Below are 13211 nucleotides of genomic sequence, written 5' to 3' on the forward strand. Positions count from 1 at the left end.
CTACCAAACTAAGGCCAGATCTACACTGTGTTATACCAGTATAAGGGCGAAGGTAGGAGTAGGGAGGTTACATTACTGTATACAGTTCCAGTGATCACAATTCAAAATTGATGTTGATAAATTGGAAAGCCACAAGAATGATTAAAGGATTTAAAAAAATGCTTTGCTATGAAAGAGAAGAGGAGCATAATCCATTTAGATTAAAGAAAAAGTTGGAGGGTGACTTGATCAGATATATAATCATCTTAGGGGGAAGAAATTTTATAATGAAGGGTTCCTCAGTCTATCAGACAAAGGTATTGTAGGATCGGATGTCTGGAAGTGGAATCTAGATAAATTCAGACTAGAAATAATTTGTCCTCTCTTAAAAATATGCAAGTTAACAACTTGAACAATTTACCAAGGGTAATAGTGGATTTTCCATAACTGTTAAGTCAAGATTGGATGCTTTTCTAATGGTATCCTTTAGTTCAAACTAGGGATGTAAGCAACTAGTCGGCCACCCTATTAGTTGGGTCAACTGGTTGCTTCTCCCCCATTTGCTGCTTCTGGCTTAAAAGCTGGTTCCCCCCAGCACCATCTCCGTAGTTGGAGGGAGGAGGTGAGGAAGGGGGGAGAGAGGAAGAGGCGCAGTGGGAAACAGCATGAAAAGAAACTGAAGCAGTCCCCACTCATGCCAGTCTGACTGCTGTGTGTCTCTGCCTTTTACATGTAAGCAATGCACTTCAAAGGCAGAGGCAGTGCAGCGGGAACCCGGGGCAAGCGGGAACTGAAGCAGGTCCCACTCGCCCCAGGTTCCCCACTGTGCCTCTGTCTTTTAAGTGTAGTAAGAGCTGCGGGCGACGCTTACTACACTTAAAAGGTAGAGGTGTAGTCAGGATAGCGAGAGCTCTGCCCCACACTTTATTGAGTAATCTATGAAAATTCCATCGATTACTGATTAGCTGATTAATTGATATTTAACATCCCTAGTTCAAATAGTAATTAATTTAGGAAAGTCATATATAAGCATGTGTTTTGCAGGTCAGGCTATATGATGAAAATGGCCTTAATATGTAGGAACCTATGAACATAGAGGGCTTTTGAACACATGGGAAAGTGTTGTTCTGCTGCAAGATGGTGGGGAAAAACAGACACGGATGATAGGAGTCCTTGCAGAAGGTCTGGAGATGTACTCTACAAAGGCTTCATCTGCAGCATTGCTGAAGCAGAGATATGCTGTCTGGGAGACTTGACAGGCCCAAGATTTCATGGAGTCATCAGAAACTTTTTCCCCATCCAAGAACAACAGAGCATACATGGCAATAATCTGTGAATGGGTTCTCCGAAGACGGAGAAAGAAGATTTATTTTCTCAAACATTTATTTTCTGAATCCACGCATCAAACCTCGGTGCCAACTCTGCCCACATATCTACACCACCGACACCATCACAGGAGCTAACCAGATCAGCCACACCATCACTAGTTCATTCACCTGCACATCTACCAATGTAATATATGCCATCATATGCCAGCAATGCCCCTCTGCTATGTACATTGGCCAAACTGGACAGTCCCTACGTAAAAGAATAGACGGACACAAATCAGATATTAGGAATAGAAATATAAAAAAACCTGTAGGAGAACACTTCAATCTCCCTGGACACAGAGTAGCAGATTTAAAAGTAGCCATCCTGCAGCAAAAAAACTTCAAGACCAGACTTCAAAGAGAAACTGCTGAGCTACAGTTCATCTGCAAATTTGACACCATCATTTTAGGATTAAACAAAGACTGTGAATGGCTAGCCAACTACAAAAGCAGTTTCTCCTCTCTTGGTATTCAGCTGCTAGAAGTGGGCCTCACCCTCCCTGACTGAATTAACCTCGTTATCTCTAGCCTTATTCTGGCCTGCATATTTATACCTGCCTCTGGAAATTTCCACTACATGAATCTGATGAAGTGGGTCTTTGCCCATGAAAGCTTATGCTCCAATACATGTGTTAGTCTATAAGGTGCCACAGGACTCCTTGTCGCTTTTGCAGATCCAAACTAACACAGCTACCCCTCTGATACTTTTCTGAGACAGTTCAGTGACACAGGTGTCCTGGAATGAAAAATTACTCTCTCATTTATCAAAATAAATGAATTGGAATATAAATATTCTACTTGTATTTCAGTGTATAGTATTCATAGCAGTATAAACAAATAATTGTCTGTATGAAATTTTAGTTTATACTGACTTCGCTAGTTCTCTTTACATAGCCTGGTGTAAAACTAAGCAAATATTTGCCTAGTAGATGAGTTGATGTACCCCCAGAAGACCTCTCCATACCCCCAGAAGTACACATACACCTGGTTGAGAATCACTGCTCTAAAAGGACTATCCTCTCATAAGAATATGATTGGATAAAGAGAGAAGCATTTAGTGAAGAACTGTGAAGGATGAACTAGACAGAAGGAAGGGCTGGGCTATGGTTCGTACCACAAAATAGAAAAGGAGCAGTTAGAATAAAACTAACATTTTCTAAGTTAGGCTTAATTATCTAATGTTGAACAGGTTGGATCTCCTTCGTCTTGCATCATTTGGACCTGACCAGTTCCAGATGAGGGATTTTGCTGGACCAGGGAAGGTCATTTCTGGGACCATCCCTGTCAGTGCCCCCTCAAGCCAGACTCTCTACCAGCCTCTCAGCTGGCTTTTCTCTGCTGCTGGCTCCTCTGTGTGCAGGGTTCTGGCTCCACCATGGCAGCCCTGCCGCTGGCATGTACAGCCCCACTGCAGGGCTCCATGCCTGTGGGGTATAGGGTCCAGTTGCACTGCTGGGTGACAAGCCCCGCTTGAGCTTCAGCCTTGCTGGGCAGGGCTGCTAGGCTTTTTGCTGAACTGCTGGGCAGTCCACTCCCAGGTTCTGGGTCCTGCTGCCAGGCAGCCCCAAGGTCAGGCTCCTGGCCCCATGATGCAGCCATGCTGCCTCCCAGTCCCACCAGGCAGCTGGGTCACTTGGCAGTATCGGGCCTGCTGCCTCCTGGTCTCTCTGGGCAGTTTCGCTGCTGGGCTCCAGCCCTGCTGCCTCCCACCCCCCTAGCCTCTGTAGTGTTGGCACCAGGCAGTGACCCTATGGCGGGGCTTCCGGTTTTGCTGTCAGAGGGCAGCCCCGCTACTGGGCATTAGCCCTGCTGCAGGCCTCCCAGCCAATAGCCCTCCACCGAGACTCTCTCCTCTCCTGGGTGGTCCTGCTTGACTAGGGATGTTGCTGGACCAGCAAGGCCCGGTTAAGAGAAGCTCAACCAGTAATAGTTCAGCCTTGCAAAAGAGTGAAGAAATTTTGCCAGTAAAAACATAAAATGTACTTGCCTCCCCTTTATAGTCATGATTGATGATAATGACAAACAATATATTTTTTCGCCTATTTAAAAGTAAATTGCCCTGAGCAACAAGAAATTTGCTGTACTAATCCAATATTGATTTATTACCCCTTACAAAATGAACAGGTCAAAAAAGTCTAATTTGTTTTTAGCACAAGCTTTTATATCTAAATTCTGCAATGTGCATGTCACAGTTTATCAAACTGCTATCAAAGTTTAGCTGCATATTAATAAACCTGCATTTCAGCACAATCCCCACACATTTAGTAATAATTTGAAACACTTTTTCATGGTTCCATTTTGTTTTTTGCATTTTTTTGTTTTTCCTATTCCAGATAGTTATCTTTATTGAAGATATTTGAGCTCACTACTTTCAGTGCACTGGCTTCTTATCCTTATGAATAATCATGGAGAATTAAACATTTCTCAGTACAAACAAGACATAATTGAATCAGGATTAAGGAACTATGTTACACGAAAAGTGATTTGGAATGAATTTGTATTCACATAGAATTACAAGGAAAACTGTATTTTCAAAATATTTTCAACTTCACTTATTCAAGATAAATTGTTTGCTTGATATCAGTGTAAGAGTCCACACATTTAAGCCAGCCTGGACTACCTGAATACAACTGCCAAAATATTTAAGATAAATAGTGAAATTATGCTTTTCCCCCTCCCCCCCGTCTCGGTAAACAGCTGAAAAGGTAAAGACTATTGTAGTTTTGCGAAGTAAAAAAATTTGCTTGATATATATGATTACTTTTTTAGCAAGTATATTTTATTTTCTGCAAATGAAATCTCACTGAAGCCATTGTAAATCTGCATTTTGTTCAATTTCATCACATCTAAATAGAACAGTATGCACACTTGAATTCAGAAGAAAAAGTATTTAAGCTTAAAGACATAAGAGAAATTTGGGGAGGAAGATGCTTACCTAACATATAGGGACCTCTTCTGGCTGGTCCGCAGAGATCCTGATCCTGAGCTAATGCTACTGTTCATCATCTGCTCCCGTAAGTCATGTATTTTAGCTTCAAAACGACTATATTCTGTAACAAGGGGAAAAATACAGAATCATTTATTTCCCCCAAATATCAGCAATCATTTGGTAAGACGTTGCAAGCTTGATAAAACAAAGATTCATTTTTGTTAAATTTTAAAATATAATTAAACTTCTGAATAAGTAACTAAAATGATACATTAACTACTAGCAGTTTTGTGCTATGAAACAGTTACACATTAGTTAAAATATGAAAAGAAATAACGAAAAACATCTTTTCAATAAGAAACATATTTATGCTTTTCTAATGTCTTGTGATTTCATCAGTTTAATAGAATTTGGATTCTAGAATTCAGAAAGAAAGCAAATGCAAATAGTTCACATAAAGATTACGTGGGTGATTTAAATGCATACTAGCTCACTGTAATGTATGTGGAATTTTTGCCATAAAGACAACTGTTTTTACTTAAAATAATTAACTATGTTAAATACAAAAATCACTTTTGCATTAACCAAAAAGAAATGTTTAATTAATCCAGATAAAGTTTATCCCATAAGCAAAAGAAAACCTCAAATTGTATTATCAAGACTACTGAATAAAAGATTCTCTTTTAACCTAATAAAAGATCTGTGTTATAAATATGAAATCACTATTTTAAAAAGGTAGGTCTGAAATGAAAACAACACTGGATAGGTATTATATGGACTTACTATATTCTGTATAAAGCATTCACCAGAAGTGAGCAATATAAAGAACACATTTCTTAAAGTAATGTTCAAGAAGGAAATAACAACTTAAAAGACAAGGAAAAAATTGTCTAGGAATTTTGCTACAAATTCTTGATCCACTTGTAATCTGTATTACAAACACAAACTCCATTTATATAATTATGCACAATGCTAATCCTACTATAAACGGATTGTGTTCTTAAGCAGCACTGTGTGTCAATATAACTGTGCTAAATGCACTTGATTTTACCTACAAATAGAGACAAAAACAACAGTCCTCTTCACTATTAACATCAGCTTTTGAAGTGCTGTACTTACACATTATCGGCATAACATGTCCAGACAAAACAAAGCAATTTTTCTTTCAGTTGACTAGTCTGAATTTCACTATCTGCAGATCACTTTGAAACCTTTTCTGATAAAAAGAAATGTTCCACAGCAACACTGTGTACCTTGCCTGAAACACCACGTGACTTAAGATTAAGGCAAGTCTACAGAGGGAGAGCAATTACATGTTGCTGGAACAGTCATTTAACTGATTTTTTTTTTAACTTCTCCCCTTCACTCTCCTCCCATATCACAATGGAAATCAAATTTGCCCTACGAAATAAGAATAATAAAGAACATTTCCCCAATGTGGACAGTGCAAACTTTTCTCCCCCCCCCCAAAACAGTGTTTCTTCAACACAAGTGGGCTGTGCCCACGAATGCTCATGATACCATCTACATATTTTGTTAGTCTTTAAAGTGCTACCAGACTATTTGTTGTTTTTTAAGTTTATTAAATGTTATGTGAATGATCTCATTAAAAGTCTACAGAATTTTTTTTTCAGAGCATTAATGTTTACAGAAATACAGTCATAAATAATCAAGGTATTTAGTGTAATTATAGACAGGAGAAAAATAATAATAACCAGGCAACTTGGAATATTTTGATGGAGAAAATTCACTGGCTTTTTCTTAGTAACACTAACCTGCCCAGGCACTCTCTGTGCAAATCTCTTCCTCCGCTGTACACCTTTTTCCTTTCCCTCTGTATGGCCTGTCTATTTAGAAGGCAAGTTCTTTGTGATACTCTCTTATATGCACAACAGGGCTCCAATCATTAGAGCATTTAGTCATAATTAATAAAAATAAATATTTCGATAAAATTATAGTCTCCTTTTACAAAATGAGAAAGATACATAATCCTCAGTTTCAAACTAAAATTCATTTGGTGTTAAATCATCATCTTAAACAGGATGAGTCAGACACAAAAGATCTTTACAATTAATGGTTTTAAATGCTTTTGATAGTTTGATTCTATCAATATGAATACTGTTCATAAAAAAATGCTCCCTATTGATTTTAAAGCATATAATCTCTCAATTTATAAATGTATTTTTTCCTTGAGTTGGTCTTTGCTAAATTGGATTTGTTTTATAGTTTATAAGAGAAACAGCAGCCAATAGAAATCAGTGAATTTTTCAGAGTAAGGATAATCCCAGGATTAGGGCATTAGTCTAGGACTTTGGAAATACGGTTTAACTTCCTCTTTTACCACGGACTTCCTGTATGACTGTGGGCCAGTCACATGGTCATTCTGTGCCCCACTCCCCATCCATAAAATGGGAATAATTCTATTTCATATAGACCTTTAAAATGCTCTCATGACTGTATAAACCTACAAAAATTCATAAGAGAAGTGTACTCTACTATAAAGTCAGATACTGAAATCCTGCCATATTAATAATGCATTAGGAAAAATAAAAATAATCTGATTTAGATAAATGACTTCAATAGAACCATATTACACATGACATCTGATATACATTTATTGTTTGACAAGTAGGGCTGTCAATTAATGGCAATTAATACCTGATACTTGCATAAACTCTGGCCAAGTACAGAGGCAACAACTGTGGGGGGTCCTGACAGTGTCCCATCAGGTGTAGTAACGAAACCCATCTCTAGAGGGCAGGGAGTGGATAGGATAGGAGAGGAGAAAGCAAGTGACTCCCATCCTGTTTCCAATGAAGAGGTAGGAATCCTGCCCTCATTGTGCCTCACTGTCCCCAGCCGGGCTTTCACTCTGGGAACTGCTCCCTCCCCTCTCTCCCACTGCCCCCAGCTGACCCCTTGCTCTGGCACGGTTTAACAATGCAATAAAAACTGCAATTAATAAACTAAGTAAAATGCTGACCCTTGGCAGTGACATTGTGTCTGCTAGCAAAAAGGAAATTATCAGGTAAGAAATCTTCCATTCTGCAGCCCAGAGTCTACAGCAATTCTGAAATGTATGGGACGGACCAGTTGTGAAAAACAGTAAGAAGGGACAGAAAAGTGACAATGAATAGGAAAGATTCCTTTTCTTCCTTCCCTTTTTAAACTACTCAAGTAGAAAGTTTGTGTCTGAACCATTGCCTAAAGGACATCTCTGCAGAGACTTAAAGTGTACTTTATAGTAACTGAAAGAGATATTAGTGACCATGTGACTGTTCTCTAGATCTTTGCAGTGGAAGTGCATATCCTTTTGGCTCATGTGATTACCATGACTACTGTAAAAATCAGCTTGATTCTTTCTGGTGCACTGGAGGTCTTGTATACCTCAAATGATGAATCATCTGACCCACCTAGTATGTGATAGCTGTGATACGCCAAGTCTTTGGCACTTCAGCATGAAAATGCTGTAGCTAGGAAGCTGACAGTTATCTATCTAGATGGTAACTTGTTCTTCAAGGTGTAAGGGTTTGCGATGGGGTGGACCAAGCCCAAAAGCACTGCTGGAGGATTGAGGTCTTGGCACACCCTGCTCCAGGAAGAGAGCAGTAGAGAAGACTTCCAAGCAACCTGAAATGGCAATGTGAGAGGCAGCCAATCAAGGCCTGGTAGGTCACTATAAAAAAAAGCAGCTGGGCCAGAGCCAGGCAGCTTGTCTTTGGAATCCAAATATGCATACTGGGTCTCTAGCTGACTGAGACAGTTGCAGCACCATGGACATTTTGTTGTGGAGAGTTTAGTGCAGACTGGACTGTAGACCATAGCGACTACTGAAGACCAGGACTTAGCTGACAGGAAGAGCTGCAGAACCCAGGATAATGTGCTGCTGGGACTTTTGAAACAAAGAGTGCAGGCACATGTACCTGGCCAGGTGAGTGTGACCTCGCTACAGGGTGGATATCTATTCCACCCTGGGAGACAGACCCATAGTCTCCTATAGACAACCACCTAACCTCAAGATGATTCTTACCAACAACCACAGGACATACCACACTAATACCAACCCTGGTACCTTCCCTTGCAACAAACCCCGTTGCCAGCTTTGTCCACATATTCATTCTGCTGATACCATTATTGGACCTAACCAAGTGAGTTATAAGATCAAGAACATATATTCCTGCGCATCCAGAAATATAATTTATGCAGTCATGTGCCGAAAGTGTCCGTCTGCTATGTACATTGGACAAACGTCTCAGACACTTTGCCAAAGGATCAATGCCCACAAAACAGATATCAGACAAGATCACAAAGAAAAAACAGTTTCTTGTCATTTTAACCAGAAAGGACACTCTCTCAATGACTTAACCACCTGCATTCTGCTACAAAGACCTTTTACATCTGCACTTGAAAGGGAATCCTCTGAACTGTCATTCATGTTAAAATTCGACACTCTCCGAGAAGGAATGAACAAACACTCAAACTATCTTACCCATTACCAAGATAGCTTCCCCAATTATCACCTCTAATACCGTTAACTCACAAACATCCCACTCTCCCCACCTCTAATATCAATTCACAGACCCCTACCTTCCTTCCTCCCCCCCCCCCCCGCATTCCCCTCCTGTTCTGAAATGTGATTTGTCCTTTTCATATGTGTTCATTTTTTTTAATTGTATCCTTTGGTATATATGGTTGTGACTATTTTCTTCCACTATTTGATCTGAGGAAGTGGGTCTGGCCCACGAAAGCTCATCATCTAAGAAACCATCTTGTTAGTCTTTAAAGTGCTACATTGTCCTGCTTTTTATTCCATTCAGGTATTTGCCTGCCCAATGCACTGAAGCTTCCTAGCAGTACCTGCAGGGATAGAACTAGCACATTCTGACCCTTAGCTCCCATCTTGGCTCCTGAGGGGCAGCACTGCCCTGGCCTCTCTCAATTCCTTAGCAACAACTGTTAAGAGTTAACGCTCTACTGTAAAAGGAACAGAGGGTCATTATGGAATACACATATTTGTCAAGTCTCAAAGAACAAGTGCAAGTAGGGATCCATCTTTTTTCTTCGAGTGGTTGCAAATGCATTTCTCTGAGCTGATTCATGAGCCATCTAAATATGAGTTGAGGCTGATTATTTACTTAAAAAACAACTGCAGAACTGCCTTCACAAAGTTTTCATCTGACCTACACATAGTAATAACCACATAGTGCTTGGTAATAGTACGTGCAGAAGACCATGTACATAGCCTGCAAATGTGCAATACTGAATCATCACTGAGAATGTTGTCAGTGTTATCTGCACCCTCATTAAATGTACATAAGCTGTAGGGACATATGATATAAGATACAACATATGACATTGCAATGCAGGAAATTATCCATCTGGAAATCATCTGTGCAAAAACTGCTCTGACTCTTGCATTCAATCCACATAAGCATCACCTCTACACCCCAATACAACCATATTGGTCGTGGGAAACCATCATTGGTGAGCAACCAAGCATTTGTCTCCATCCCTGAGGAATGTGTGCCAGTGATGAGAGTCACTGTGAAATCCATTCATGTTCACGCTTTTATGTAGCTAATCAATCTCTTCTTCTGTTTACCTCTTCTTCTCTTTCTTTATACTAGCCCTTGGAGGATGATCTTGGATAGACCAGATTATATTATTACATGGCCGTACCACTTCAGCTTGCGCTTCACAGACATCAGGAGGTCTTCATGTGACCCAGCACATTGAATGATGATGTTGTGGACCTCTTCATTCATGACGTGGTCAAAGGAGGAGATGCCCAGGATTTATGGAAGTATCTCATCTCTACGACCTGTATTTTCCATTCAATTTCGGCTGTAATTAAAAAAACAAACAAACAAAAAAAACCCCAGAGATGACCAGTGCATGCAACACTTTCAGTTTGTGGTCTAGAGAGATGTTCTTGTTCCTAAAGACTGGCTTTAGCTTTGCCATTCCTGCTGCAGCAGTTTTGCCAGAAAAATTTCTGCCTTGGATCCTTCATCAGTGAGGACTGTCCCCAAATACTTGAACTGTTTCACTGTTTCCAACAACCCTTTTCCACTGACAGTGATATGTAAGCTCATTCTGTTACATTTGTTCACCATTAGCTTGGGTTATTCTGCATTGATTTCTAGGTCATATTTTGTGGAGATTTGACCCAACCATTTCACAAGGTTGGCAATTTAATCTTCGCTACCTTCCAGGCCGTCAATGTTACCTGCGAACCAAAAAGAATTAAGATTGTTCACCCCTCAATGCTGACTGTGCATGTGTGATCTTTTAGGGCATTAGTCTCTATGTGCTCCAAACAGAGGTTGAACAATGTGAGCAAAAGAAGATGGCTTTGCCAGACTCCAACAGTGGTATGAAATGCCTCACCAATTGTGACACTGATGAGAACTACACTGTTGATCTTGGTATATAATTATTTAATAGTAAGAATAAGTTTACGGCCAACATGGTACTACTTAATGATTGCCAAGAGAGCTTAGAATCATATCCTAGAATACTAGAACTGGAAGGGACCTCGAGAGGTCATCAAGTCCAGTCCCCTGCCCTCATGGCAGGACCCAATACTGTCTAGACCATCCTTGATAGACATTTATCAATCCTGCTATTAAATATCTCCAGAGATGGAGTTTCCACAACCTCCCCATGCAATTTATTCTAGTGTTTAACCACCCTGACAGGCAGGAACTTGTTCCTAATGTCCAACCTAAACCTTCCCTTGCTGCAGTTTAAGCCCATTGCTTCTTGTTCTATCCTCAGAGGCCAGGAAGAACAATTTTTCTCCGCCTTGCTGTGACACCATTTTAGATACCTGAAAACCACTATCATGTCCCCTCTCAATCTTCTCTTTTCCAAGCTAAACAAGCCCAATTCTTTCAGTCTTCTTTCATAGGTCATGTTCTCTAGACTTTTAATCATTCCTGTTGCTCTTCTCTGGATCTTCTCCAATTTCTCCACATCTTTCTTGAAATGTGGTGTCCAGAACTGGACACAATATTCCAACTGAGGCCTAATCAGCGCAGAGTAGAGCGGAAGAATGACTTCTCGTGTTTTGCTCACAACACACCTGTTAATGCATCCTAGAACCCTGTTTGCTTTTTTTGCAACAGCGTCACACTGTTGGCTCATATTTAGCTCGTGGTCCACTATGACCCCTACATTCCTTTCTGCCATACTACTTCCTAGACCAGTGGTCTCCAACCTTTTTATACCCAAGATCACTTTTTAAATGACAGACCAAGCCAAGATCTACTGCCCCACCCCTTCCTTGAAGCCCTGCCCTCTCTATGCTCCTCCTCTCCATCACTTGCTATCCCCAATCCTTATACTGCTACTTAAAAAAAAACAAAATTCCCACCATTCCTCGCAGCTACTCACCTGTGCTGTTGCTCGGTGAGTAGCTGCTCCTCAAATGAGGAAATCTAATGTAAATGTACTGCGCAGGCACGCAGTTCAGAGAGGGCTCAAGAGCTACTCTTAGCGCCTCCGAGATCTACCAGTAGATCGCAATCTACTGGTTGATGACCACGGTCCTAGACAGTCGCTTCCCATTCTGTATGTGTGACATGGATTGTTCCTTCCTAAGTGGAGCCCTTTGCATTTGTCCTTATTAAACTTCATCCTGTTTGCCTCAGACCATTTCCCCAATTTGTCCAAATCATTTTGAATTATGACCCTATCCCCTCCAAAGCTGTTGCAACCCCTCCACAGCAAACTGCAAAGAGCTTCAAAAGGATCTCACAAAACTGGGTGAGGGGGGAAAAAAATGGGAAATGAATTTTAATGTAATAATGCCTATTGGAAAACAATCCCAACAATATGTAACAAAATGATGGGGTCTAAATTAGAAGAAACCACTGAAGACTGAGATCTGGGAGTCATTGTGAATAGTTTTCTGAATACATCCACTCAATGTACAGTGGCAGTAAAAAAAGCAAATAGAATGTTGGGAATCATTAAAAAGGAGATCGAGAATAAGAAAGAGAACATTATTGCCTCTATATAAATCCATGATATGCTCACATCTTGAATACTGTGTGCCAATGTGATAACCTTATCTCAAAAAAGGTATCTTGGTACTGGAACAAAAATCATTAGGTGTATGGAACGGCTGCCATATGTGAAGAGATTAATAAGACTGGGACTTTTCAGTTTGGAAAAGAGATGATTAAAGGGGAGGATATGATAGAAGTCTATAAAATCATGACTGGTATGGAGAAAGTAAATAAAGAAAAGTTATATACTCCTTTCCATAACATCAGAACTAGGGATCACCAAATGAAATTAATAGGCAGCAAGTCTGAAAGACACAAAAGGAAGTATTTCTTCATACAACACACAGTTAACCTGTGGAACTCCCTGCCAGAGGATGTTGTGAGGACCAAGACTTTTAACAGGGTTCAAAAAAGAACTAGATAAATTCATGAAGGATAAGTTCACCAATAGCTATTTTCCAAGACAGACAGGGCTGGTGTCCTTAGCCTTGGTTTGTTTGGGAATCACAGAATTATAGAATGCTAGAACTGGAAGGGACCTGAAGAGGTCATGATGTCCAGTCTCCTGCCCTTATAGCAGGACCAAGCACTTCTAGACAATCCCTGACAGAAGTCTATCTAACCTGCTATTAAATATCTCCACAGATGGAGATTCTATACCCTCCTTAGGCAATTTATTCCAGTGCTTAACCACCCTGACAGTTTGGAAATTTTCCCTCGTGTCCAACCTAAACCTCCCTTGCTGCAATTTTAGCCCATTGCTGCTTCTCCTATTATCAGAGGCCAAGGACAACAATTTTTCCTCCCTCCTCCTTGTGACACCCTTTTAAATACTTGAAAACTGCTATCATGTCCCCTATCAGTCTTCTCTTTTCTAAACTAAACAAGCCCAATTCTTTCAGTCTTCCCTCATAGCTC

The 13211-nt window shown here is 40.3% G+C and overlaps 1 protein-coding gene across 12 annotated transcripts in view; it reads right to left on the reverse strand.

The window, feature by feature from the left end:
- The window catches only part of DLG1 (discs large MAGUK scaffold protein 1), a 360352-nt gene that overhangs the window by 92243 nt on the left and 254898 nt on the right, over positions 1–13211 (reverse strand). For 11 of the 12 annotated variants that reach the window (XM_075938333.2, XM_075938331.2, XM_075938327.2 and 8 more), the window contains one exon: positions 4285–4399. In XM_075938333.2, the coding sequence (XP_075794448.1) occupies positions 4285–4399 (115 nt within the window). Of the gene's footprint in view, positions 1–4284; positions 4400–5397; positions 5423–13211 lie in introns of those variants that run through there. The other variant, XM_075938335.2, reaches the window with a different exon arrangement.

This window comes from Pelodiscus sinensis, chromosome 10 (assembly GCF_052426305.1).
Source record: "Pelodiscus sinensis isolate ZL-2025 chromosome 10, ASM5242630v1, whole genome shotgun sequence".
Lineage (NCBI taxonomy): Eukaryota > Metazoa > Chordata > Testudines > Trionychidae > Pelodiscus > Pelodiscus sinensis.